General features: G+C 39.6%; 1 protein-coding gene across 4 annotated transcripts in view; it reads right to left on the reverse strand.

Annotated features, from left to right (window-relative positions):
* The window catches only part of Slc44a1 (solute carrier family 44 member 1), a 168,823-nt gene that overhangs the window by 65,287 nt on the left and 79,199 nt on the right, over positions 1–24,337 (reverse strand). For all 4 annotated transcript variants that reach the window (XM_048420511.3, XM_048420510.3, XM_048420509.3 and 1 more), the window contains exons 5-12: positions 17,968–18,061; positions 10,405–10,574; positions 8,524–8,613; positions 5,147–5,286; positions 3,906–4,092; positions 2,750–2,915; positions 1,733–1,889; positions 393–476 (exon numbers count right to left, since the gene is read on the reverse strand). In XM_048420511.3, coding sequence (XP_048276468.3) covers positions 393–476; positions 1,733–1,889; positions 2,750–2,915; positions 3,906–4,092; positions 5,147–5,286; positions 8,524–8,613; positions 10,405–10,574; positions 17,968–18,061 — 1,088 coding nt within the window. The remainder of the gene's footprint in view (positions 1–392; positions 477–1,732; positions 1,890–2,749; positions 2,916–3,905; positions 4,093–5,146; positions 5,287–8,523; positions 8,614–10,404; positions 10,575–17,967; positions 18,062–24,337) is intronic.

Consider the following 24,337-nt stretch of genomic DNA (forward strand, 5'->3'; position numbering starts at 1 on the left):
AAGAGAAGTGGTTTCAAAGAATCAGAGGCTAAAAAGGATAGGAACCCATAACAGAGTTCCTCTAAAGGAAAGCTTTCAAGCAGTATTTAAAATATTGCAAAGACGAAAATTAAAAAAATAAGCATGTGAATTAAGAGATTATCTTTGTAAAAAGATGAATCCAATGACATGTTTACCTATGTATTAAAACTAAGATTAATATAATAATGGTATCAGTGAGCACATACATTAGTTTAAAAACAGGAATAGGATTGCAGCATATTCGGTCAAGGAACAATGCATAATACCAGAAGAAAACCACAATTTCTTTCAATTAAGTTCAATTATTTTATCTTGGAAGAAGAAATAACTAATATCTACTTGAAAATGAGAATCAAATGAAGATATTTTACCTGGTTTAAGTAATTTAGGCACTTTTCAAGACACCAAAGGCAACAAATGCAAGTCTTCAGCATACATCGTGCACAAGCATTTTCCTGGACAGAGGAAAAAAGTAAAATAATTAACAAACACGCAAGCAAAAATCTAATCATCAAGCATGCAACTTTTCTAGAAAGACAAAAGTTTAAAAGCCACAATCTAAAGCTTCAAAGCCTCCACGGCCATTTCTTTCCTCTTTCAATACAATGGCTGAATCATCTTAAAAATAGTTCAAATCAGTATTTATTTATTTACTAATGATTGCATATATGGAAAAGCAAAGGCATATAGGACCAGCAAGGAATTTAAAACCTAACAAGACAAAATCAATGCTAAACACCCAAAGGTTAGAGTCAGAACGTGGCTGACAATGTGCTGAGAGATGGAAAACAGAAAGAGAACGCTGCGTGGGAAAAAGAATCAGAACTGGTTTCCAGGTAGAGGGAGATTTTGAGCTAAACTACATTGAACCCCACACTATTCCCAAAGCCAGGTAGGGAACTCCTATCTTCCAGATAGCAACCCTTGGTGAGCTGTAAGGATTGCGAGACTCTCTTGCCTCTTCGGTCTTTTAAATGCTTCCTCTGCCATAGAAACCTTTTGGTTTGGGATCGTTTCATTTATCAGCCTTCACTTCTGTCGCCTATGCTTTTCTGTTAAAAAAAAAAAATCCTTTCCTAGATCAATGCTGAAGACCACTGTTCCCGTTCCTTTCTGTCCGCAGTGAGAGACTTATTGTCACACTTGCTGACTTCCGGTGCACTGTCATATGGTAGGGTCACTTGGCTAACGGTACTGTCCTAGACACGAGGGTTTGAATGCTCTTACTACAGGGCTATGAGCAATGGTGTGATGTTGCAAGGTTTGGATGTGCTAAAGAGTTTGACTTGATTACTGAACAGTTAACATATGTATCAGAACACTCTGCGTCCCATATGCATGTACAGTTATCATGGGTTTATCAAAAACGTACTGAGAAAAGACACAGGGTAGAAACAAGTTTCTAACTCAATACCCCCAGTGACCAGTGACTAGACAGACACTCCAGGGCGTGTGCAATGCACACGTGCGAGACTAGAAGAGCTGATCCCACTTCATTCAGACTCCGAGGAAGACATTCAGAAGTTGATATCCTACTATACGCAGAAATGAGGTCTGTCGTATGCTCCCAGGGAAGGTGGCGAACCCCTGCACCGCCCTCCATGAACGTTCACTCCCAAGAAAACCTAAGTCACCCCTACACCACCCACCCCAACGCACATATACTCCCAGGAAAGCCTGGCCACTCCCCCACTCCCGCCTGTACCCCTACCTTTCCTTTGAGCTGGCTATGTATATACATGAGGATCATCCTCGGGATTTTGACTAGGGTGATAATGAAGGATCCTTTTGCCACAGTACCAAGGTGGTAACGGATAAGGCGGTTCACTGATGCCAGAATAGGTGTGAATGGCAAATTCCTTTTATCCCTATTTAAAAAATGATCAGAAAGATAATTAAAACAAAGCCTAGAGCATGGAGAAAACACAAATATAAATATAAATGGTCTGGAATCTGAAGGAGTGGGAAACAAAAATCACTGTAGTATTTCCTAGCTTTAGGATAAGATGGCAAAGTAACCGCCCAAAACGTGAAGGTGCCACAAACTTAGTTTCGTTTCTCTACAGTAGTAACTTGCGTTTCGTTTCATGCGGTTCTGTAACTTTATGCTCTAAAACTTTATTAGATAAAGCTGGGTTTTAAAAGTTCTTATTAATGAATATTTGAGGAATAAATTATATCATCAGAAAACAGAAATTAAAAAACAGTCTACAGCTGGCTGGGTGTGGTGGCAGCACTCAGGAGGCAGATAGGCGGATCTCTGAGTTTGAGACCAACCTGGTCTACAGAGTGAGTTCCAGGACAGCCAGGGCTACACAGAGAACTCTGTCTCAAAAACAAAACAAACAAAAAGTCTACCACTGGTAGCCCATTGCAGGAGACTACTGTGTGGCTTATCAATTTAGGTCTCAGCCCTGAAGTGAGTAAGGTGGTTGGTTACACAACAGTTCTTCTAAGAGAAGCAAGCGAGGCTTGCCTCTAACAGCCTTTTACATCTGACACGCAACAAGGTTTTCTCTCTTCCAGAAAGCAGTTTAGGTTACACCATAGTCTGCTGCCCCAAACAGGCTGTTAGGCAATCACAGGAAAGTGTGAGGAACTGGAATACCCAACCCCAGAGTCAGCAACTGTACCATCTTGTCACGCCTGCCCCACCCCCCCCACTCTGTTCCCTTGTAGACATGGTTACCGAATGAACCAGAGTTTTCTCACAGGTAAAAAGTCTCACCTAGTGAAATAATACGTCACCACGGCCCCCGCCACAGTCATCTGCTGGCACGCGAGAATGAACTCACTGATCCAAATCAGGCCGACCACGTGGTACCACCACATGTACTGCAAAGGCCCAGAAATCTTGTACTCCACAAAACCTTGTTCATTCTGAACAGCACTGCCTACGAAAATGTCAGGGAAGCAAAGAAGTACCATATAAAGCAGAAACCAAGACACATGGATAGACACCGAATGTAGGAGATCAGCAAGGCTGTGGGACAGGTGCCACTCCTGGGCACAAGTCTGCTGGGCTCTTAGTACTGTTCACTAATTAAGGGACAGCAATTGTGATCACTTAGCACACTGTGAAATTTAACATTACCCAATTACACATTAGGCATTGGAGAAAGCGTTTAAAATACTCTATTTAAATATAGTTCTAGTTCCACTATCGGTTATTTAGGCATGAATTTTCAAACACTTCAGGGCTTTTTCTTTTTGCCAGATTTTATTTATCCAGTCATTATAGATCTAAGCTATTAACTAAGCATAACAATGAATGTTATGTTCATTTAGTGAGTACAAGCTGACTGGACAGAGATGCTTCACACAAGTTTACTATCTTTATACACACTACTTTAATTAATCAATCAATTAAATTAATACCTGTGTCTTAACATCTGGTACCAAGTCCAGCTATCAATAAGTTAGAGCTTACCTACAAAACTGTAGTCCAGGATGACTCTGGACTGGGAAGCAACTGCAGAGAGGCTATGAATTCATTCATTCATTTCAGAATGGATCCAAAACTGATTAAATTGAGAACTCACTTAAAATACACGACTCTCTCAAAATTAAGAAGCAGTTTTGGTCTTAGCTAGCCTAGATGCAAACTGCTAAGATCTGCTAACAAACTCACAAAGAGGGAGTGAGTTATTGAAGACCCTGTTATTAGATTTGATGGTTACTGCATCTTCATCAACAAATGTATGAAGAGCTGCATCCCTCTGGACTGGTGTGTGTGTACACATGTGTACTACGGATCAACAGGCCCTCATTCATAGGCAAGCACCCTACCCCTGAGCCACACCCCTAACCCACTCTGATAATTTGAAATATCTGACTGTAAATTAGATTCACAGAAAAGAGGAAGAAGTCACATTTCTTCTTACCGGTAGTGCCAAGGAAAAGAAGTGTCATTATCCAGTATGCCCAAAATAAGACAAGAGCAAAAAAGGTCCAGAAGGGCTGGAAGACGAGCAGCGGCAAGTGTATGAAGACCTTGCCAGCCACGTGGAACAAGGCGATGGTGAGAGCCACGCGCTTGCGCATTACCAGCATTATCAGGAACAAAATGACCTGAGCCGAGGAAGAAAGGAAAGGATTACTTCTTTGTGTGGTTCTAACTCAGCTTTCCCAGTGCATTCACAGAGGAATTTCCAACTTTACCTTTCCCCACTAATTACTAATCAAAATGTGTTGTTGGGGTGGGGGATCTGGCTCAGTGGTAGAGCGCTTGCCTAGCAATGCAAGGTCCTGGAGATATCTTCAGTGTGTGTGTGTGTGTGTGTGAGTGTGTGTGTGTGTGTGTAGCAACGAATGTTGTCAGTCAGGGTTAAGATTCTTCATTTGCGTAGCTAAGTGCCTATCATTCTGAGAAATTGTGGGAGTGTTATATGCCATCACCTCAAAGCAAGGGGGGCATTTATTTTTATTTATCCCCTTTGTTAATGGGAACTCCTTAAGTGGGATCTGAGACCAGAACAACCATCTGTCTATTCACTCTCCACCCGCTCCCTACAGAAACTAGCACACAGAATTATAGCTAAAGAAGCACAATTAACAAATATCTTTGGAGCCCACAGTTTAAGTGGCATTATTGTTATTACTAGTCTTACTGATGAGCAAAACCTGCTTGGGATCACCCCTCACTTGGCTATAGGCTAGTCATTAAGGTTTTTATTGAATAACAAATGTCTAAGTACAGTGCACTTGACTCATATTTTCAATACAACATATACTGTTAAAAGTTAAGTTTTAAATAAAAGAAATGGATAATAATGAATGAACAAGTAAGAGGAATGGTATTCTCAATCTTAATAAACTATTTAAAAGTACGGACAATAGTTTCTTAAAATGTAATTATATTACAACAATAAGAAATACATCATTAGCAACGACAACATAAACATCCCAGGTGAAAATTTATCTCAGAAAGCAGACAGGGCAGAACAAACTGTTGCATCAAAGAACACTCGTCACTTAGAGAAGCCTCTACCAGACTTTGAATAGAAACTAAGCAATGGGGCAGGAATCCAAGGACTTGAGTGAGTTTCTGTTCCATTTATGGTCACCTGCTACCATACACATGACACTGAGAGCAATGTTTGTACCACGCCCCCGGCCAACTCACAGTGAACACTGTAGCTGAAATGGCGTAGATGAGGAGGGCCCGCAGATTGTCTTCAGCTATCTGCAGCTGTTCAGGAATAACTGTTTCTTTGGGGGACCTTCTTTGCTTTGCATATAGCCACCATAGGACACCTGTGCCACCTAGAGATAAACAACAATTGTTTTTTTTTGCCAAAAAAAAATCCATACAAAAATATGTAACATATATGCTCAATTTTCTGGGCCTACACCTTTTAACAGAATGAATGAGACACAGTGACAACCCATTTACCTAGAAAGCATGCAAGCCCAACTCTCTGGAAGCATTAGAAGGAAAGTAGCTTTCATACTAAGTATCTCCATCCTTTGCTGTATCAAATAGATTTTCTTCAAATATAAACCATTGACTATGAAGCTGAGGACAGTAACAGCAGCTAACTTCCAAGGGAAACTCATAACACCAATGCCTAGTGCGGACAGCCATGCAAATGATTAAATATTTGCACAGTGATCACACAAACAAACAAAGGGGATGAGACAGTAATTCTCACCAAAGGTAGGAAGGAAAGCAGGAGACCTCTGATGGCAGTGGGTTCTGGGGATAAAGGCCTTTACCTCTACTGCTAGTTCAGATGTAAAAAGGAGGCCGAAGAAAAGGCAAGCCTGCTGCCTGTAATAGCCAAATTTTCCCTCAGTGCATTCCTTTAGCACCTATCCACCAGGAAAGGGAACAGGATAGGAAACAAGTCCCCACTTTCTCTGCTCATTGAGCTTAGACAGCAATGAGGAAGTAGAAATTAACAGGAAGTAAGTCACAGCAGAATGTTAAGTCTGAGGAAAAAATCTAAAAGGAAGAATAGTACTTGGTTTAGAAAGGCACTGCTAATTTTTTTTTTTTTTTTTAACACAGATAAGCAAGGCTTCCCTGAGAAGACCTGTCTGGGCAAGAGAATAAAGACAGAGAAAGAGCTACTTTATAAGTCCCTAAGGAAAATGTTCTCCGGGCAAAAGTCTAAGGCTGAGGTAAGACAGGACTGGCTGGAGAGCTCTTCTCTGACCCTAAAGAGACCACTGAGCCATCTTCATGAAAGTTTGCAAGAGAGCCGTGCGAGGAGGCACGGGCGCAGGGACAGATGGGGACCAGACTACCTGTAAAGAGTTACTGGCTACAATGAGGAACTGACATTCAAAGCAGAGCGTGGGGAGAGTAATACAGCAATGCCTGACAGATCAAAAACTGGACTAAAATCTACGCTTACCAACCTGATCCGCATCTGTTGAGTGACTAACTCCAAAGGAAGCTCCCTATCATGTTGGTTAGTGAATACCAACTATGAATTTTCCTCCATATGAAAATGTAAAGAAACCAAACCAACTAAGTATATAGTGATGCATACCTTTAATCCCAGAACACGGGAGGCAGAGGCAGGTGAGCTCAAGACCAGCCTGGTCTACAGAGGGAGTTCCAGAACAGGCTCCAAAGCTACAGAGAAATCCTGTCTCAAAAAACAAACAAACTCTTCCCTTTTGACATCCCAAGGTACCAGGAAATCGCTTGGAAAACTGTTCAACATACCAGAAAACGGAAGGAATTACATTCTCTACAAACAACAGGAATAGGAAGTTCAGAGGAGCTGACGCCCTAGGAGAGTGGAATGAATGGCAAGAACACTAAGGAGCTGCTGCTCACTGCAGGCACTGCGAACCTGCGCTAGCACCCCTGAGGATCCTGACAGTGTGACCTAATTTACCCACTCCAACTATTAAGCGGTCACTATTAGTTTTACAAATTATAAAACTGAAAGGAGGAAAGTTAAGTCACGTGAAATACCATGTGCACTAAATGGCAGATTTCGATTATTACAGCTACACGTCTGAACATGAGTTAGATTCAAATGGCTGCCAGGTGAAAAGAAAACACAATTGAGGAGGAAAAATAGAATGGGACTGGAGTAACAAGTCTAGGGCCCTTCCTATTATCCAGTGGAAAAACTAACACCCACCGGAAGCAGGGTCAGCATAAGGAACTCTTCCCAATACAAAAGAAAACAATAAAATTCCTAAAAGACAGTTTAAAAACCATAAAATATTCATGGAATAAGCAATGACCTGAAGAAAAAGCCTCGGGGACAGGAATAATGACCAAATATAGAAACAAAAACACCTTTAGAGAGGTGTAAAAGAGCTGTCCCCAAAAGACGGGCATGGATAGGAACCAGATTTATCTTTTTAAAATCTTTAAATTATTAAGGCAGCAGTAAGATTCATATAAAACTGTAAGGGATGAATCGGGCAAAGAAACAAAATGCAATATGGTCTTTCTGAGACTTCTGGAGCAAATGCACAGGCCTGAAGGAACATATGTGCCTGAACACAGCTCTATCCAATCAATGCACAGGCCTGAAGGAACATATGTGCCTGAACATAGCTCCATCCAATGCACAGGCCTGAAGGAACATATGTGCCTGAACATAGCTCCATTCAATGCATTCAGGGCACTCTGTGCCTACACAGTTCAGCCCACCGAATCCAAACTGCATGCAAAGGTAAAGACAATACTTGATAATCAAGAACTAGGAAAACACAGAATCCATTAAGTCCCTCATGAATAAATCACCTGAATTTAGTCAATACAAAGGTGAACCAAATTATCAATTCCGAAAGGCTTTTGGATACAGGATCAGCAGGTCTAACTAATACTAGTCCAAGAAACCTAACCTGAAATGCAAACATAGGTCAGGGGCCTTTCAAGACAAGGGCAAATAAATTCTGAAGACACAGTATATAGAAATATTTTAAACTTAATAATAACTTGATTGTAAATGCTGGGATTATTTAACAAGGTCTCAAGCACTAATGAGCTGAAGGGAGCAGGGCACGCAGGAAGTTAGGGAAGCAAGGGAAAAGCAAAACATATCATTTCTGCCTTTAACAATCACAGGATCAAGCGTATTTCACAAATGAACAAACACAGATTACCAAGCGCAGAAGTAGAAATACATTAGATACAAAGGCAATGATGAAGACTGTTAGGGAAAATGGTGTGTATGGAAACGCTAGAGAAACGGAAACACAAAAGCAGGAGACAGCAGCAGACACAAACGCACCATTCAGATTACAGACATAAACGGAGAGACACAGTCAACTGGAGCTCAAAATGCTAACTAAATGCCGCGCATTCACAGACACGTGCACAGAAAAGGGTATGTGCTTCAAGTGCTAACCGGAGTGAAGTGAGGAAGGGAATACACTTATGACACCCCAAGGCAAAAATAAACACTCATTCTGGAGAAGAAATAGCACGGGCAAATAAAAACTCCATTTTCTTCTTTTTATTTCAATTTGCTACCATGAAATTAGTTAGGTACAATGAAAACAAAGAAGAAGAAAATCACTTACCAAGTGAGCCCAGTATGACCAGAATTGTTAAGATCCACACAAGCACTCTCGATATATACCTGATAATCACCATCAAAATCATGGACAGAACTGCAAGGAAGACAGAGACCACAAAGGATATCATATGAAACACACAGGAAACTACAAAGAGAAAGACAACTATTGTTTTTTCTACAGGCCCAGTTTGATGCTGTTAGTTCACGAGCACCATTCTGACAAGAAAGGGAACGGGCTGCTTCTGCAATTCCGGCTCACACACTTAAGTACCATCTCTGAAAGCCAAAGGTCCTCCCTGTGTGGGTTATGAACTACAGGAAAGATTGCATGCAGATGCACAGGGTGACCCCACGATGTCGCCAGCAGGAAGACAGGGGACATGCAAACACACACCAGGGTGGGAGGGTGCAGAGAATGACGTCATGTTGGTGAACAAAACGTAAACAACAACAAAACTGTAACAGGCAGCGGGAAATCAGCTAGCCCTACACTGCCCTGACCGGCCTGTATCATCTCAGGACAAACGTCTCTAATTCAACAGACTAGACGGCATTTTTACATTGTCCAATATTTTACATGTAACTCTATAACTCTGAGAGGGTCTGAGCCTTAAACCTGCTAAGGCCAGATGTCCCTGACCTCATTTCTCGGCTGCCTGCAAAGCTCTTCCTTAGAAAAGAGCAAAGATTAGGCCGAGTTACTTAGCCAGCTCCCTTACCTATTCCAAACTAAATCCTAAATCCTAGTGTGCCAAAATGATAATTAAAATACTTGAAAAAGAGGGCAGTTAATCCTTGTGTAAGAAACATAATTCTTAAATATTTTATAAATATTTAATGATTTAAAGGCTCATTCCACAAACAAATGAAAAAAGATATCTTGAATTTATATTATGCTCTTATGCCTCAAAAGAAAGATATTCTAATAAAAGTCGAATTCACATTAGTGTTATGAATCATCAAGTTTGTATATAGCTTTTGGTTAAAGCATTCAATTGTTTCAGAAAACCAAGTGATTGTTATATAAAGTCATCATATTTCTTCATGTCATTTGCAAAGTCAAATACATGGCTAGGTTTGAGCTCAGGAATTTTAAGGTACTACTTTTACAATAAATGTATAGGGATAAGAAACCAGATGGGAGCCCCTCGAAAATCACAGAATTTCATAAGGACAGTGTTACTTTGAGTTAAGCACCAACTCTCTCTAATGATAGGAAAGGTGGAAATAAAGCCTGTACCTTCTCAATGAATATAACTGCTATTAAACATACATACACATTAATTTTACTTATGCAATGAAACAGTTTGGTCGCTAGCTTACATCTCCCAGTTAAGAAGGTGTACAAACTCTGATATGCCCTTGCACAGTTTTAGAATAACATAGGTAACTTTTTTCATCTTGAAAATAAAACTGATTTTATTATCTAATTACTGACTAACTTGTGGCTAACAAGTGGAGATTTCTTAGTTTTCCCAGCAAGGCAGTAATACTATGAACTATAGCATTAAAATGAAATTACACACTTCAAAAACAACCTATGTTCTTAGAATACATAAGAGAATACTTAGCCCCTTTTATATATAAATATACCTTTGGAATCATGTCTAAATCATTAAAAGGAGTCTTTTGCTATCATTAAAGTAACCAAAGTTTGGGGAAACAAGTCTTTAATGAAAGAAAATAGAAGCGACATGAGTTTTAGATATATACATATACATACTTTTATGTATATATTTATAACTATATGTAATCTGAAACAGTTATTCTGGCCATGGGAAGTCAAGCACTTTACAGTTATCTCCAGTTGTATGCATATTTTGGCTAAAGACAGAGAAGCCTTCTGCAGTACTACGAAACAGCTAATAATGAGAAAAACAATTACCTAGTGATAACAAGCAAAGTCCCAATATAATTTCTTTGCTGGTCATTACTCCACTAATCAGCCTGTGTAAGACACTATTGTCACTGACAAAGGTGATCAGGGCCTCTGCAAACTTGGCATAGCAGGAAATGTTCACAGGAGCACAGCGATGGAAGAATGGAATAGGTGCACTGGTGACACAAGAAAAAAAAATCAGAAAAAAAATTACTCCTACTTAATATAAATGCCACATCAAACACACAAATGAAAGGTGAATATGGCTGCAATACACTCCACCCTCCTCCTCGTGGGAGCTAAGTGCTGTGCACTATGAAGGTGACTGCTGTGCGTACGGATGCCAATCTTACCAGAGCGTATCAAAGAGGGTGGAGTGTATACTCCAACGAAGACATTCCCCCACCCCTGAAAACAAATAACACACAAACACATACGCATGGAGAACTACCAGAAGCAAAACCAAGCATGCAAGACTCCTCCACTCTGCACACCTACCAGAGGCAGACGGCAAAGCTTACAAGCATGCACTTCCTTGAATGGAAAAGGAACTTATGCCAAAAGCAACTTAAAAGGAAACATACACTCATGCTTTTACGTGAAATGGACCACCATTAATAGAATGTTTCCTCTTTCAAAACATCATAGGAAACCTCATATTAATAAAGGTGTTTAGGGCACAAGCTTATATACCCTCATATAAACAAAAGCATGCCAAGACATTAACAGACAGCAACTTAAAACAGCCATGAGAACTAATCTATAGAAATGTTTATAATACAGAAATACATGGGGAAATCACATATAATATAATGGAAATATCTCTGCATCAAAGATTACACACAAATATGGGAACAAAGCACTATTAAAAAGTGAAAAATACATGACTTATTAGGGGCATGGAATTCTGGGCTGTTTTCTTTCCCTTTCAGTGCTTGGAATTGAACCCAGGGCCTCAGGCATGCTGGACAATTGCTCTACTACTCAACTATATTCCGGAAAATTACTTTATTTGTATATGTGACACGTGTGATGTATAGGACAGGCATATATCATATACAAGGGGTATATGTGTCTAGAAAAAGGGAACACAGCCAACGATTTAATTCAAGCTTCCATGACTACAGCTGTGACTTGTGAAGGAACATAGGTGTGTATAAGCCATGATTTGAATCTGGCTTGTAATGATATAGATCTGTTTCATCTCCTGAGAGGATAATACGTATGTATGCACATTTAACCGATGACAACACTGTGAACCCGGGAACATCAGGATTCCAGGAGACCCCATACATATAAATACATATGTCTAAGTACACATGGGTGAATTGAGTTAAAATTTGGCCGTCTTAACACAAACCTCAGACCACTGGAACTGATTATCAGACGGGGGCAGGTCTCATAACATACTAGTCTGGACTAGAGTACTGTAAATTTGTTCTCCTTCTTAAATATTAGTCTACTTGGTAGGCAAGATTACACAGCTGGGATCAAACTTGAAGGCTTCTAGTCTTAGGAAAACAGTAACTGGCCCGAAGCAAAACACTGCCTTTTTTTCTTTCCTCAAAATTTTATTTTCTTTTGAAATCAGAATGAGTGAACTGTAAATGTTGGTAAATGGCTACTAATGGCAAGAAGCACCATCATTCACACTACTAAACTTTATGAAACAAAGTAACTTTAAAGATGAAGCCTTACCTTAGTTATATTTCAGTAAACTGTATCCAAAAATATGATGTAACAATATAACAGGGATATTCATCTCTTTAAAAACCATCTCTATGTAGCTGTGGTGTATATTCTTCTAAAATGGCATTAAATGAGCACTCTAGAATCAAATGCCAAAGACCTAATGCTTTTTTTTTATTGTAGGAGGTTCCAAGAGTCTGAACAATTGTTTCTTGAACAAACATTATGTCATTAAAGATGAAAAAAGGTATCAAATTACACAATACTTTTAAGTGAAATGGATCTAGCTAGAAACATTACAAGAATTTAAATGGATTAGCTATAAATCTCAAAGTCAAAGGAGGCTGATTTGGGGCAGAAGTCTTTAACCACTTGGTTATAAATGACAGGTTTTGTTTTTTTTTTATCCTGATATCTAGAGAGATGCTGTTTTAGTACCTCTGTCTAAGCATACTTCCAATTATATATATAAACAAACTCAAGGCTGGCTCCACATCATTAAATCCCAAATGCTCTCTGTTCTGCAGCCATCTGTATTATCGTCTACCCTCTGTGTATACTGGCCTGCTACCTCTAACTTAGCTTCAGCTGAACTCATTTGCCCCCACCTTTACCCTGAAAGGGACACCTTAAGGTCCTTTTCCTCATTGATATTGTCCACTAGTTTTCTTAGCCCTGCATACTGTTTGTTCCTATCAGATATGAAAGCCCCAATTCCCCTGGCACCGCAGTCGCAAGCCACTGTCTCTCCGAGTTGTGTTCCGTTCGCTGGAACAGGAGCACAGTTCAGGAAGTCACTTCGGATCATCACTGTCACCCAAGAGCTCCGCCATAAGACCTGACCCTGACTCTCAGGAGCCCCACAGCTGGCAAGGTCCATGTTTGCTTCCTTGTGAAGTAAGGACTAAGAGATCAGCTTGAAAAGGGAAAGACTGTGCTTTGAAAATCCCAAGCCTTCCAGTTAGGAAGAAATGTCACGTGAGGACTGCGTGCAACTTTCCCTTTCAAGGCACTTGGCCAACTCCAAAAAGTTCTTCTGGAAGAACCCCTCAAAGAACTGGGGCAAAATAACAGTAACCTTTTACCCTGTAATTTATTGTATATTAATTAAAAATACCTGGTATCTCTAAATTTAAAAGTATAAAAATACCAAAAACTGGTTAGTCACATTGTCTAGTTAATAGTAAAAAACATTTTTTAGCTAAAGCGAAAAGATAAGCAGGAAAGAATGCATGGATCCATTAAAAGTTAAATATGTAGTTGTGAAGTAAAAAGCACTAGAATCCCTTACCTGCCTGCCCTGCTTGCCCCGCCTGCCTGCCCGCCTGCCTTTCTCTTCCTTCCTGCCTTCCCTGTCTGTCTGCCTGTCTGCCTGCCTTCCCCTGACTCCCTTGCTCCCTTCTTTCCTTCTTTCCTTTCCTCTCCTCCCTTTCTCTTTTCCAAGGGAACTTGAGGCCATATGCTACGGACTTGACCACTAAACTACATTCCTGGCCTCTGCAATGATTTCATTGCTGTTGTTTGGTTTCTGATACAGTCTCACTCTGCAGTTCAGGCTAGCCTCAAATTCACAGTAATCTTCCGGTCTCAACTTCCCCAGTGCCTGGAATTATTTATAAGCTATTTATAAGCCACCATATCAGTTTTGAATTCTTCTCTTTTTTTTAAAAAAAAGTTTAGTTTATTTAAACTTTTTATTGATTAAATTTGTTCTTTGACAATGTCATCCTTGAATAATATACATTCGTTTTCCTCTCACAGAATACTTTTGAGTACTTCTGGTATCAAAATGCTTGTATTATATTTTACCATTTAACACAATGAATTCAAAATGGACCATCTCATTTCACATACTTCTGAGAACAAGGCACATGAGAATATGTCTGCACTACTGTCTAACCTCTAATGAGGAGGGCACACATAAAGAATTTTCTTTACAGTAAGTTTGTCTTTTTTCAAAGCCATAGGCTAATGCATCTTGAAGAAGCCACTGTGGCTCTGATATGTCCCAGCACTTCACATTACTGAAACATCAGTCAATAAGAACAAAATGTATCTGTAATAAGTCTTCTAAAGATTTAAAAACAAATTAGCCACTTGAAGATAAACCTTGGCAAACTGCACTGTTTACTTCCCCTTTGAGTCTGAACTGTCACGGTGAAGGGGCCCCCTAGGGCATGACAAACAGTTCTCAGTGGCCTGGGCATGTCCTTCATGAGAAAAGGCAGGGATCAGCTTCTCAATAGCTATTTCAGAACCCGAGCTAAAAACATGCACACATGATTTCTAGCTCTCCGTTTTGAGAAAAGAAAGGTATTAAAGGATTCTGGGAAGATTTCCCCGTAGAATATAAAAAGCAGGAAATAAGTAAAAAATCTAGCAGTTATATAACGTACTGTTTGTGCACTCTGTTTTATTTTTCTCCCTTTTTTCACTTTCATATGCTATAGAAACAACTGCCGCAGAGATCCTATATGATCTAGACTCAAATTCTGACTCAGCAATTACTGTGTGGCCTTGGGTAATTTACGTGTCCTTTCGTCTTCCATTTTCCTCATCTACAAATGAGGGGCAAATCTGCACAGGTTTTGTGAGGGTTGGGTTATTATATAATACATGAGAGAAACAGGATGCTGGCCAGCACATGGTAAGGGTTACCATGTTGAGGGTTTAATGCTATACTACATTTGAGAGACCATATGTTGGTCAGTACATAGTAAGTTATTTGTAAAAATTAATTCATCCACCAATCTCCCACTTGAAAATATGAATAGGCAATACTTTTTCTTGATTATTAATTTCTCACCTCAGTATTACATTATTACTTGCCCAGCACCTAGCCACCTTTTGGGTATCAAGAGTTACCTAAATAGGGAACAAGCTGAGAAACTGGGTTCTGCCACTGCTGTGTATGGAACACCCGCAAGCATATAGGGTGACTCTTCCCCATAGCGCCACTCCAATTGGCATCCCACCAACAGAGGTACAAACTGGGATACACTGTTGCCTTGTCTAGCCACTTGCTTTTAAAACACCAAAGATCTTGGGCCACCTGATTTAATGTGCTCTTAGTGTTTTACTGCGAATAAGTTCACAGCTGCTTTAGCTAAGGCAGGGACAGGTCTCTGGGCACCCAGAACGGTCTGGGCAAAGGGAAGGTTCTAGAAGTAGGAAGAGATAATACTTCCCAAGCTGGGAGACAAGAATGAAAATGGACATTTAATATTATTATCTTAAGCCTTAAAACAATTTTGAAAATATTTCCATTTATTCACAGATAAACTAGATTCACATATAGGTTAAGAGACTTACCCCAGCTGATAAATAGAACAACGGATGGGACAAAGTCACTCAGACCTACACATTTTAAGTTTTTCTTACTAAATATCACTGAAAACAGTCCCTTTACTTTCACGTCTACAGATTTTCAATTCTGATTCGCAGAAGCAGCTTGACAAGACAGAGCTGGAACTCAATCTGACTGATGTGTCCTTTTTCTATTTTCCAACAGAATATTTCAAATTCAAGCCTAGAACTCACAATTTGTTTGAACTCAAAGCTTATACTGCTCTGTCCTAGAAGGATGCTATGTTCCTGGGAAGGGCGAGGAGACGTAAAAGGAGGTTGGAGAGAAGGATCAGTAACTAAGAGACTCTTCTGCTCTCCCGTGATCTCAGTGTCCCACACTCACATCAGTGCTCCAGTTCAAGGGGTCCGGCACGCTCTTCTGACTTCTGCAGACACCCATCCCATATGTGTAGTGGGGCTAGTACTGTGGGACACACTTTTAAACCCAGCACTTAGACGGTAGTGGCAGGGGAATCTCTCTAGGTTCGAGGCCAGCTAGGTCTACATAGTGAGTTTCGAGCTAACCAGAGCTACATAGTGAGACTGTCTAAATTTTAAAATAGATATTTAGACAGACACAGACAGACAGACAGACAACAAGGATCAGCAACTGCCCAAGATGGTAGGATCAGAAGTTGGGGCGGGGGAGGTAGAGGGTTGTGATATGAGCTACACCCCCACCCACCCACAATTATGTAGGAGCAAAACAACTTCATTCATAATCCCAGGACTTTCCAATTGTTTTTAAAAATACATGTTTTAGCCTAGAGAGAATACTCATAATATACATTTAAAACAAATTTTAGCAGTTAGGTAGATATGTGTATAATATTCTTTTTCTCTTCTCCGTTGCGCTATAGAGCTGTATCTCTAAGACAGGGTTGACGAAGTTGCCTAGTTTAGCCTCAAACCTGCTACTTAGCTCAGGTCTTCAATTTGTGATCCTCCTGCCTCAGCCTCTTTAAGTATCTGGGATTCCAGACCCATACCACCAGGCCCAGCTCTGCCTGTTTTTAAATGAGTTTTCTGTAATGAGTAGATCCAAAGCATCTCCTTTGCCTCATTGCTGTGGCCGCCCTGACAGGCTTCCCTTCCCTTCCGTGAATGCCGTCTACTGAGTGGCTGGTTTAAGGCTGTAATGTTTAAATCCTTCCCAAGTTTCTCCTAAAGCAGCCCCTTTACTCTGATGCCTACAGGCTTTAAATTTTGATTTTCAATAGCAACTTGACAAGGCTAAAGGAGCCAGAAATCAATCTGACTGCTGTAGCCTTTTCGTTCTTTGCAAAAAAGAAATTTAAAATTCAAGTTAAGGCCGGTTCAGGCACCCCCTCCTCTGTCCAGAGAACAATCTGGGGATCTCTCCTTGAACCTGGGATCCCATATATAATCAAGTTTCCTGTAAACTCTAATATGACTCCCTTAGTTGAAATATATTCTTCCCTGATCCCACATTCATAAAGCACAAGCTACAGCCTACGTAATTCTAAACGTAGTCAACACGATCTGTTTTCGTGTTGTTAGATCTCTAAGTTTTCACTTGATAGTCCAATGCAATACACTGAGTGACTGCTATTCAGTTTTCTAGAGGTTTCCTGTGTCACACTGGAAAGATAAATCGATACTTCAAAGGGTATGCATGTCTAAACATATACACACATACATAGTTTTGAGAATATACTCTACAATGCTTGAGTGTTTGTATCTTTAAAATAAAAATCTATGTATTGTGTTAATGTTTACTTTCCTTCTAAGTACAAGAGCCACCGCCAAAGAACGTTTCCGCATCTTTGGTCTATCACACGCAGTTAGTACTTAATAACAAACGTTTGTTAAGTAAGACTTTGGATAAAACCTAGACAACAAAGAGGACCCTAAGAGAGACATACATGGATCTAATCTACGTGGGAAGTAGAAAAAGACAGGAGCTCCTGAGTAAACTGGGAGCATAGGACAGGGTAGAAAGGTGAGGGGGAGGAGGGGAAGGGAGTGGAGAAAAATATATAGCTCAATAAAAACAATTAAAAAAAAGATTTTAAATAAAACCTGGCAAATAACCTAACACTAAGAATACCTCTGAAGAATATAACCTAAATAACCTGTAGAGACTAAACATTCACGTGCTTTTAAAATTTAAACTAAATAAGAAACAATTTCAGTAAGTATTAATAGGATCAACTTCAGAACATCGACAGGGACAGTGAGAATTGGTTTCTAAATTTGTTGCCGATTTGACAATGATTCAACAGTTTTATATACTTAAAAAATTATGGAATGGAAATAAAAATATTGAAAAGCCCCTGAAAGAAATTCAAAATATCTGAGAACAAGAGAAGTTGTTTGTGACTATATTTTTAAAGATTAAGAAAAAAAAGTTGTCACATCTTTTCCTACTTTTCAAATCTTGTAATCAAAGCAATGGCCCCAGCAACAGGCATCATCAAATGACGGTTGTCTCGGAACAATGCAGTATGGATTTCCCTATGAAAACAAGGGCTAGAAGCTAAGAACTCTGCAGTTAGATTTAGGATTTACCTGGCTGGGACTGGTAGTTTGGGGCAATGCCCTGCAGATTTTGAAGCCAGAGTGTACTCAGAAGGCTTTATGCTGTAGTTACACAGTGCTGAGCCTGTTGGAGGAAGAAAGTTATATGTTAGCTGGTCGAACAGTCTGAACAGTCTCCATTATTTCTCCTTAGCTTTAGATGTTAATGCTAACATTCCCCACTTCAGTCATTATAAACACTGTAAAAATCATTTAACGTATACTATGGATCATTTATGTATACTATGAATCGTTTAAAACAGTTTTCTCTGAAATGACCAATAATTTAATGTATTTTAGGTACAAATTTTAATTACTACAACCTTTACTGACTGTCATGCCAGGTTCTGTGTCAGATGACAGAGACACATATATCAGTTACTGTAAGCCTAGAAAATGGGCATTAGGACACTCAGCACTCACAAACTAGGAGATAAAGAGGCTAAAAATAGGCAATTGGTAGAAGGGTTGGGATTAATTAGGCACCCGACTATCACCACAGAGTCTGTACTCCCTCCACTGTAGGACGGCCTCTGATTCATGTATCTTCCACTACTGAAAACCGAATATTCTGCATGCAGGTGGGATATCATTTCCTTTCTTATTTAAAAGCCACAAACCATTTCCGACGATAAATCACTAAACAAACTGATAAACTGGTAAGTGATCTCCAGTTTCCAGACAGTACATAATAGCTCAAATTCAACTTTTGGTCGGCTATAGCAAGAGCTTTCTGATTATATGACTTATACTTATCTAAATAATGCTGAAAATTCAGAATGACACAGTCCACTGAGTGTAGCAAGCACTAAGTTACTGAGCTGCAGTTTTTCTGACATAGTGACTCCAATATAGGACGGTCCGTTATGCACCAATACTAGATGGTAGTGTGTGAGGAGCTGTTGCTTTGGTTCTGCAGACTTATACACATAAATTAACCAATTAACTGAGAGCCCTACCAGACTTCTAAGTTAGCAAAAAAAAAAATCTATTATTAATGCAAACAGCAAGGCTTTCACTTGTACAATGAATGATAATGAGAGCTGATATTACTATGGAAAAAGCTCAAAATGTGCTGTGAGGCCAGAGTGGCCACTGAAAGGCTGGGCTAGTTCTGGAAAAGGCACTTGGTCATATCCCAAGGAAAGGGAGAGGATTATATAAAAACACATTCTGGTTTGTTAAGGACAAAATTGGGAGTGAGTTTATTTAACTTTTTTTAAATCTTGTTTCATCAATCAAACAAATTGTTGGAAATTTCCAGGAAGCGACAAATTTCCAGGAGCAATGCTATATGAAACCAGCAAACTATCTGGTAAATGTTCAAATATGAGGGTCATCATAACACATTCACCAAAATATAAATAGTATATATTTCATGCAAAGATAATATAAGTAACTGGACAGTGCAAACCTGTTTTAAAAGATTCTTTAAAGTTACACGACACATGGATTAAGACACGCTGGGTGGTAAAATGCTCACCTTGCATATTTGAAACTCTAAGTTTGATCATGAATATTTGGGGGTGACGGGGAGAGTGGAAAAAGGAATATTAAGTATATAACTCCCCTGAAAGTGTTGTCTGTCATGTCTTGAGCTAATGCCAGCAACTTCTATTCACAGCAGCTCTGAAGGAAACATGACAGCAGCCAAATACTTGAGATTAATCCTAAAATAGCTAGAAGTCCTACTGAGAAATACTCATTTTTTTTTCTAAAGCATCTGTGCTAACACGTGCAGGGCACCCAAGTGTCTATGGACGTCCTGGGCTTAACCGCCAACATTGAAATTCAGAGATCAAGACGGAAAACATGAAAGGCTAAGTAAAGACCCTTGGGCTGCTAAACCCCGCTTCCTCTGAATCCAATGAGCACAGTCTCCACCCTTCCCGTGCCCTCCTTCCTGGAGAGAGGGAGGTCACCAGGTGCAACAAGGCTCAATTTTATAGACACTTTCCCAGAAAAATGCTCAGTGAGCGGAGAGCAGCTTTATCCCCAATCATCTGCTGGGACTTAGGCCAACGCTAAGTAGATCCTGTACTGAAAAGAGTCCTTCATAATATATTAATAGCAACAATTAATCCTAAGAAACTGCCCACTGCCTCCAGCATGGAGAAGGCTCAAACACAGGGAAAACCCAGCAATGCAAACATTTTACAGTTCTTTTTCTTTTCACATTACTTATTCACGGATGCACTTTCAGTGAACATTTTAAAAGCAGCACCCGATTCTTATTTTTTCTTTACAGCAGAATTATAAACAATGCCTACCACAAGAGGCTTACACCCAAGAGTCAGACATATAGGGCTTTTAAATGCAAGAACAGGTTTTAAATCCCCCACACATGAATAATGAAAAGTCAAAAACTAAAAACAATAGTTAATCTAAAGTGCACCAGAGGCAATCCATCCAACTCAGCCAGTGTTATTCAAAAGCTATCCAAATGACCGATTTTAGGAGTCCAATCAGGGCATACAAACATTTATCATGGTAAACGCTTACTATCATCCCCACCTCCAAGAATGTTTAACTTCTATGATATTTCAAATGTCTTAAAATATTCAATTATTTATTCTTTGGCTCAATTTTGGTTCTATCAATCCTCTGAGGTGTGTTCTATTACTACACTCTAGGAGTTAGAGATGAGTGGGAAGGAGAGAAAGGTAAAGAATTGGCGAGCTGCCTATAAATACAATTCTTCTCTTCAGCCATTGTGGTTCTGTTATTTATGATAACCATAACCAGACAAATATTCTATAAGGTTCCATGCCAAAATATGTCCCCACCCACCCTCCACCGTCCGTTCATTCATACACCTGCCAGAGATCTAAAAACAGCACTTGTTTGAAGACAACTTATTTCCACAACCATTCTTCCATGTACTTTAATCCTACTCTAATTTTTTAATCCTGGTTATAATAAACCTGGTTATTCTTGTTTAATTCTGGTTATTTTGTAATTTTGCAACCTATCAACTCTATTTTCAATATACGACCTCTTTGAGAATTTTGACAGGCTTCTAGTAGATACGTGAAACCAGAAACCACGTTCTTAGTTGCACTGTATTCCATACAATGTTCATATGCTTTCACTACACACTACAAACTAGTTTCTCAGGCCTGGCACATGCCTTTCATCACAGTTCTTGAGAGGCAGATGCAGGCGGATCTCTGAGTTCGAGGCCAGTCTGGTTTAAAAAGAGAGTTCCAGAACAGCCAGGGCCTGGGCTGTTACAAAGAGAAACCCTGTCTCATAAAAACATAAACAAACAAAAAAACAAACTCATAAATAAATAAGCCTAGTTTCTCAGTCATGGTATCATGGCATGTTGTGGAATATTATTGTAAGGTGTGCTATGTCTGCTTACGCTGTGAAACACTTGTTTAATGATAAAAAGATGTGTTGCTTTTGTTTATGCTGCATTTGCTTTAATTCTATGAAGCTGTGATTCTTTGCCTGTTTAAAACACTTGATGATCTAATAAAGAACTTAACAGCCAATAGCAAGGCAGGAGAAAGGACAGGTGGAACTGAGAGTCAGAGAGGATAAACAGGAGAACCGAGAAGGAGAGCAACACAAGAAGGAACAGAGGGAAGAGGACATCAGGGGCCAGCCACCCAGCCACCCAGTCACCCAGCCAAAGAGGATATACACAAGTAAGAAAGATAATAAAAGCCCAGAGGGAAAAAGTAGATGGGTTAATTTAAGAAAAGCTGACTAGAAACAAGTCAAGCTAAAACTGGGCATTTATATGGAAGAATAAGACTCTGTGTGTGATTTATTTGGGAGTTGGATGGCGGACCCCTCAAAGAGCCAAAAGAGTTAGAAACAAACAACAGCGGCATGTTGGTTATGGAGGACTGTCCTAGGGTTTACCTGCAGCACCCTTGGCCTCTCCCTACAATAACCGGAAAGTGTCCAAACACTGCCAGACCGTGTCAGGCAGCACCGTTACAGTGCGAACAATGGACCCAAGCCCCAAATCACCTGAATTAAACATATACCATAGAGGAAATAATTTGAGAGCTGGTATTTTTGCATAAATTGTATTTTTTCCATTACAGCAATCTTCACACGCATTAAAATATGAAAAACAGACCCCCTCAGAATGATTTAGAAATTGGTACTGAAGCGAAAAAAAATTTTTATATGTGGATCTGTTTTCATTATATAAAAAAATCAAATTCTACGGCCTTCATTTTTCTAATTAGGAAAACATTGTGCATTTATATTCTGGAAAAATAAAAATCACTTTTCCAATTTCAGTCTCTAGTAATCCATGAAATGTGGGGACATATTTACAATTCCCAAGAAGCACCACCCCTAGAAATTAGCCATTGGTACCACCTTGTCAACCATGAGTGGCACATGATAGGTACTCAGTAAATATCTGCTAAGTGAATTTTTAATATCAACATTCGATTATGACACTGGATTACAAGTTGTTTAGTATGGGACTATGATGTGTATCTCTGGTGCATATTTGATGGATATTAATCATCTGAGTGAAGGAATTAGTTTAAATTTTATTATCAACTGTAAACATTTCCTGGTGTCTGACTTGGAAGCAATTAAATCATTTGCAGATCACTGTATTCATTCATACACATTATCAAGTCCAACCTTCTGCATCGCCATATAAAAAACAATCTATACTATGTGTGTGCTTTAGATGATGTTACTGGCTGGAGGGAGAGCCCGGGGATCTGATGCTGACTGTAAACTTAATAGCCAATGACAATCAAAAGGCTTATTAGTATTCACAAGCTATAAATTTTATCTAAATGTCATATAATTTGTTAAAGTCTTTAATGGCAAAACAATAATCTTTCTGAAAGCACCATTCAATGCTGCTGTCCTCAAAACCGTCTATGATCCAAACAGAAGGCCATAAAACCCTCAGAATTATATGAAATATTGTACATCAGAGAAGCACTTTTAAATTATAGTACTTCATATATTATAAATGAGATGCAAACAAGGAATAAAAAAAACCTCTGCCATAGTTTGCTATTATGTTAGGCAAGGCAGAATCATATTATAAAATAGGGTATTAAGAATGATAATAAATGTCCCTGGTGAAATATTCCCATGAACTAAGGATGTGTGATCCACCTGTCACTTACAAAAGAGATGTTTGTTTCTAAGTTGCTTGTTAAAACCGAGCTAGAAAACTATGTAAAGCATCTGGTACAGCACGGAGTGTATAGTAGGGATCAATAACACAATACATAGTGGAATTCAATATGGAATGTTGAAGCAAAACACACAGCTTCAATCACTCACTGACCCTGATGCTGAGACTGAGGCATGCAGTTAGAGATGGCAGGCCAGAACTGGGGGAGAGGAGAGGAAGGAGAAGGCATGAGTGAGCACTGTGGTCGTTCTCATCTCCTGCCATGGTTTGTCTGGGGTCAGTTGAAAAATCTCATAGAAAACCAAAGCCGGCATCAGAAGGAGGTGCCATTCATTTCCCTCTATGATGAACACATTTTTGTGTGTGTGTGCTTACAAAAATCATACTAAGGACAGAAAGAAACCTGTTCATCAGAAACTAGAAGGAAGGAAAGCGGGGGTGAGATGGAATTCACACTCTGCTGAAATAAGAACTCAGATGGGAGCTCTCGCCAGGCAGTTTCAATTTTCTCTGTGGGGCACCAAGGTTGGAAAAGAGAAGGAACCAAGGGGGCTTAAGAGAAGAAAAGGGACAGATAATCACTTGGAGAGGGTGTAGAAGAGAGATAAATGAATCAAATGAATTATTTAGATGAATTTTTTAAAAAAACTGATTTCACAGCAATTCTGGTTAGATGGGAGCTAAGCAATTTACCTGCTGGAGGCAACACACATGCATTCAGAATTGAGGATAAAGAACGGAGAGGATGAGAAATTATTAAGAGGCAACAGAGACGGAGAGGGAAATCCGGCCCACATTCTTTGAGAAAACATTATGAGTATCTACTGCGTGAGCTCAGGCACTGGAGTCTGGGTATTGAGAGATAAACACAGGACGATCTGCCCCCAGGAGATTCCCTGTTATCAGGGCCATGATAACAAACGGAGAGAGGTTTAATGCGGAGTCCGCACAGTTTCTGGTAACTGCATTTTTTAAGGGTCATTTTTAAATGGCTTTCTTTGCTAGCATCATGTATTTGTGATATTCATGTCATATATGAATTATAGACCATAAGAAATTCACGTTTACATATTTATCACCCAATTCACATATTAGGGAGTATACTTTACAGTTAACTCTAGATGTTCCTGCCCACTTTTAAACCTCGTTATAAACCAGTAGCACCTCCACCAAGCCAATCTAGTTCCAGACAAGTCTTCTAACCTCTCCACTCTGGTCAGGCGC

Source organism: Myodes glareolus, chromosome 16 (assembly GCF_982192425.1).
Source record: "Myodes glareolus chromosome 16, mMyoGla1.1, whole genome shotgun sequence".
NCBI classification, from domain to species: domain Eukaryota; kingdom Metazoa; phylum Chordata; class Mammalia; order Rodentia; family Cricetidae; genus Myodes; species Myodes glareolus.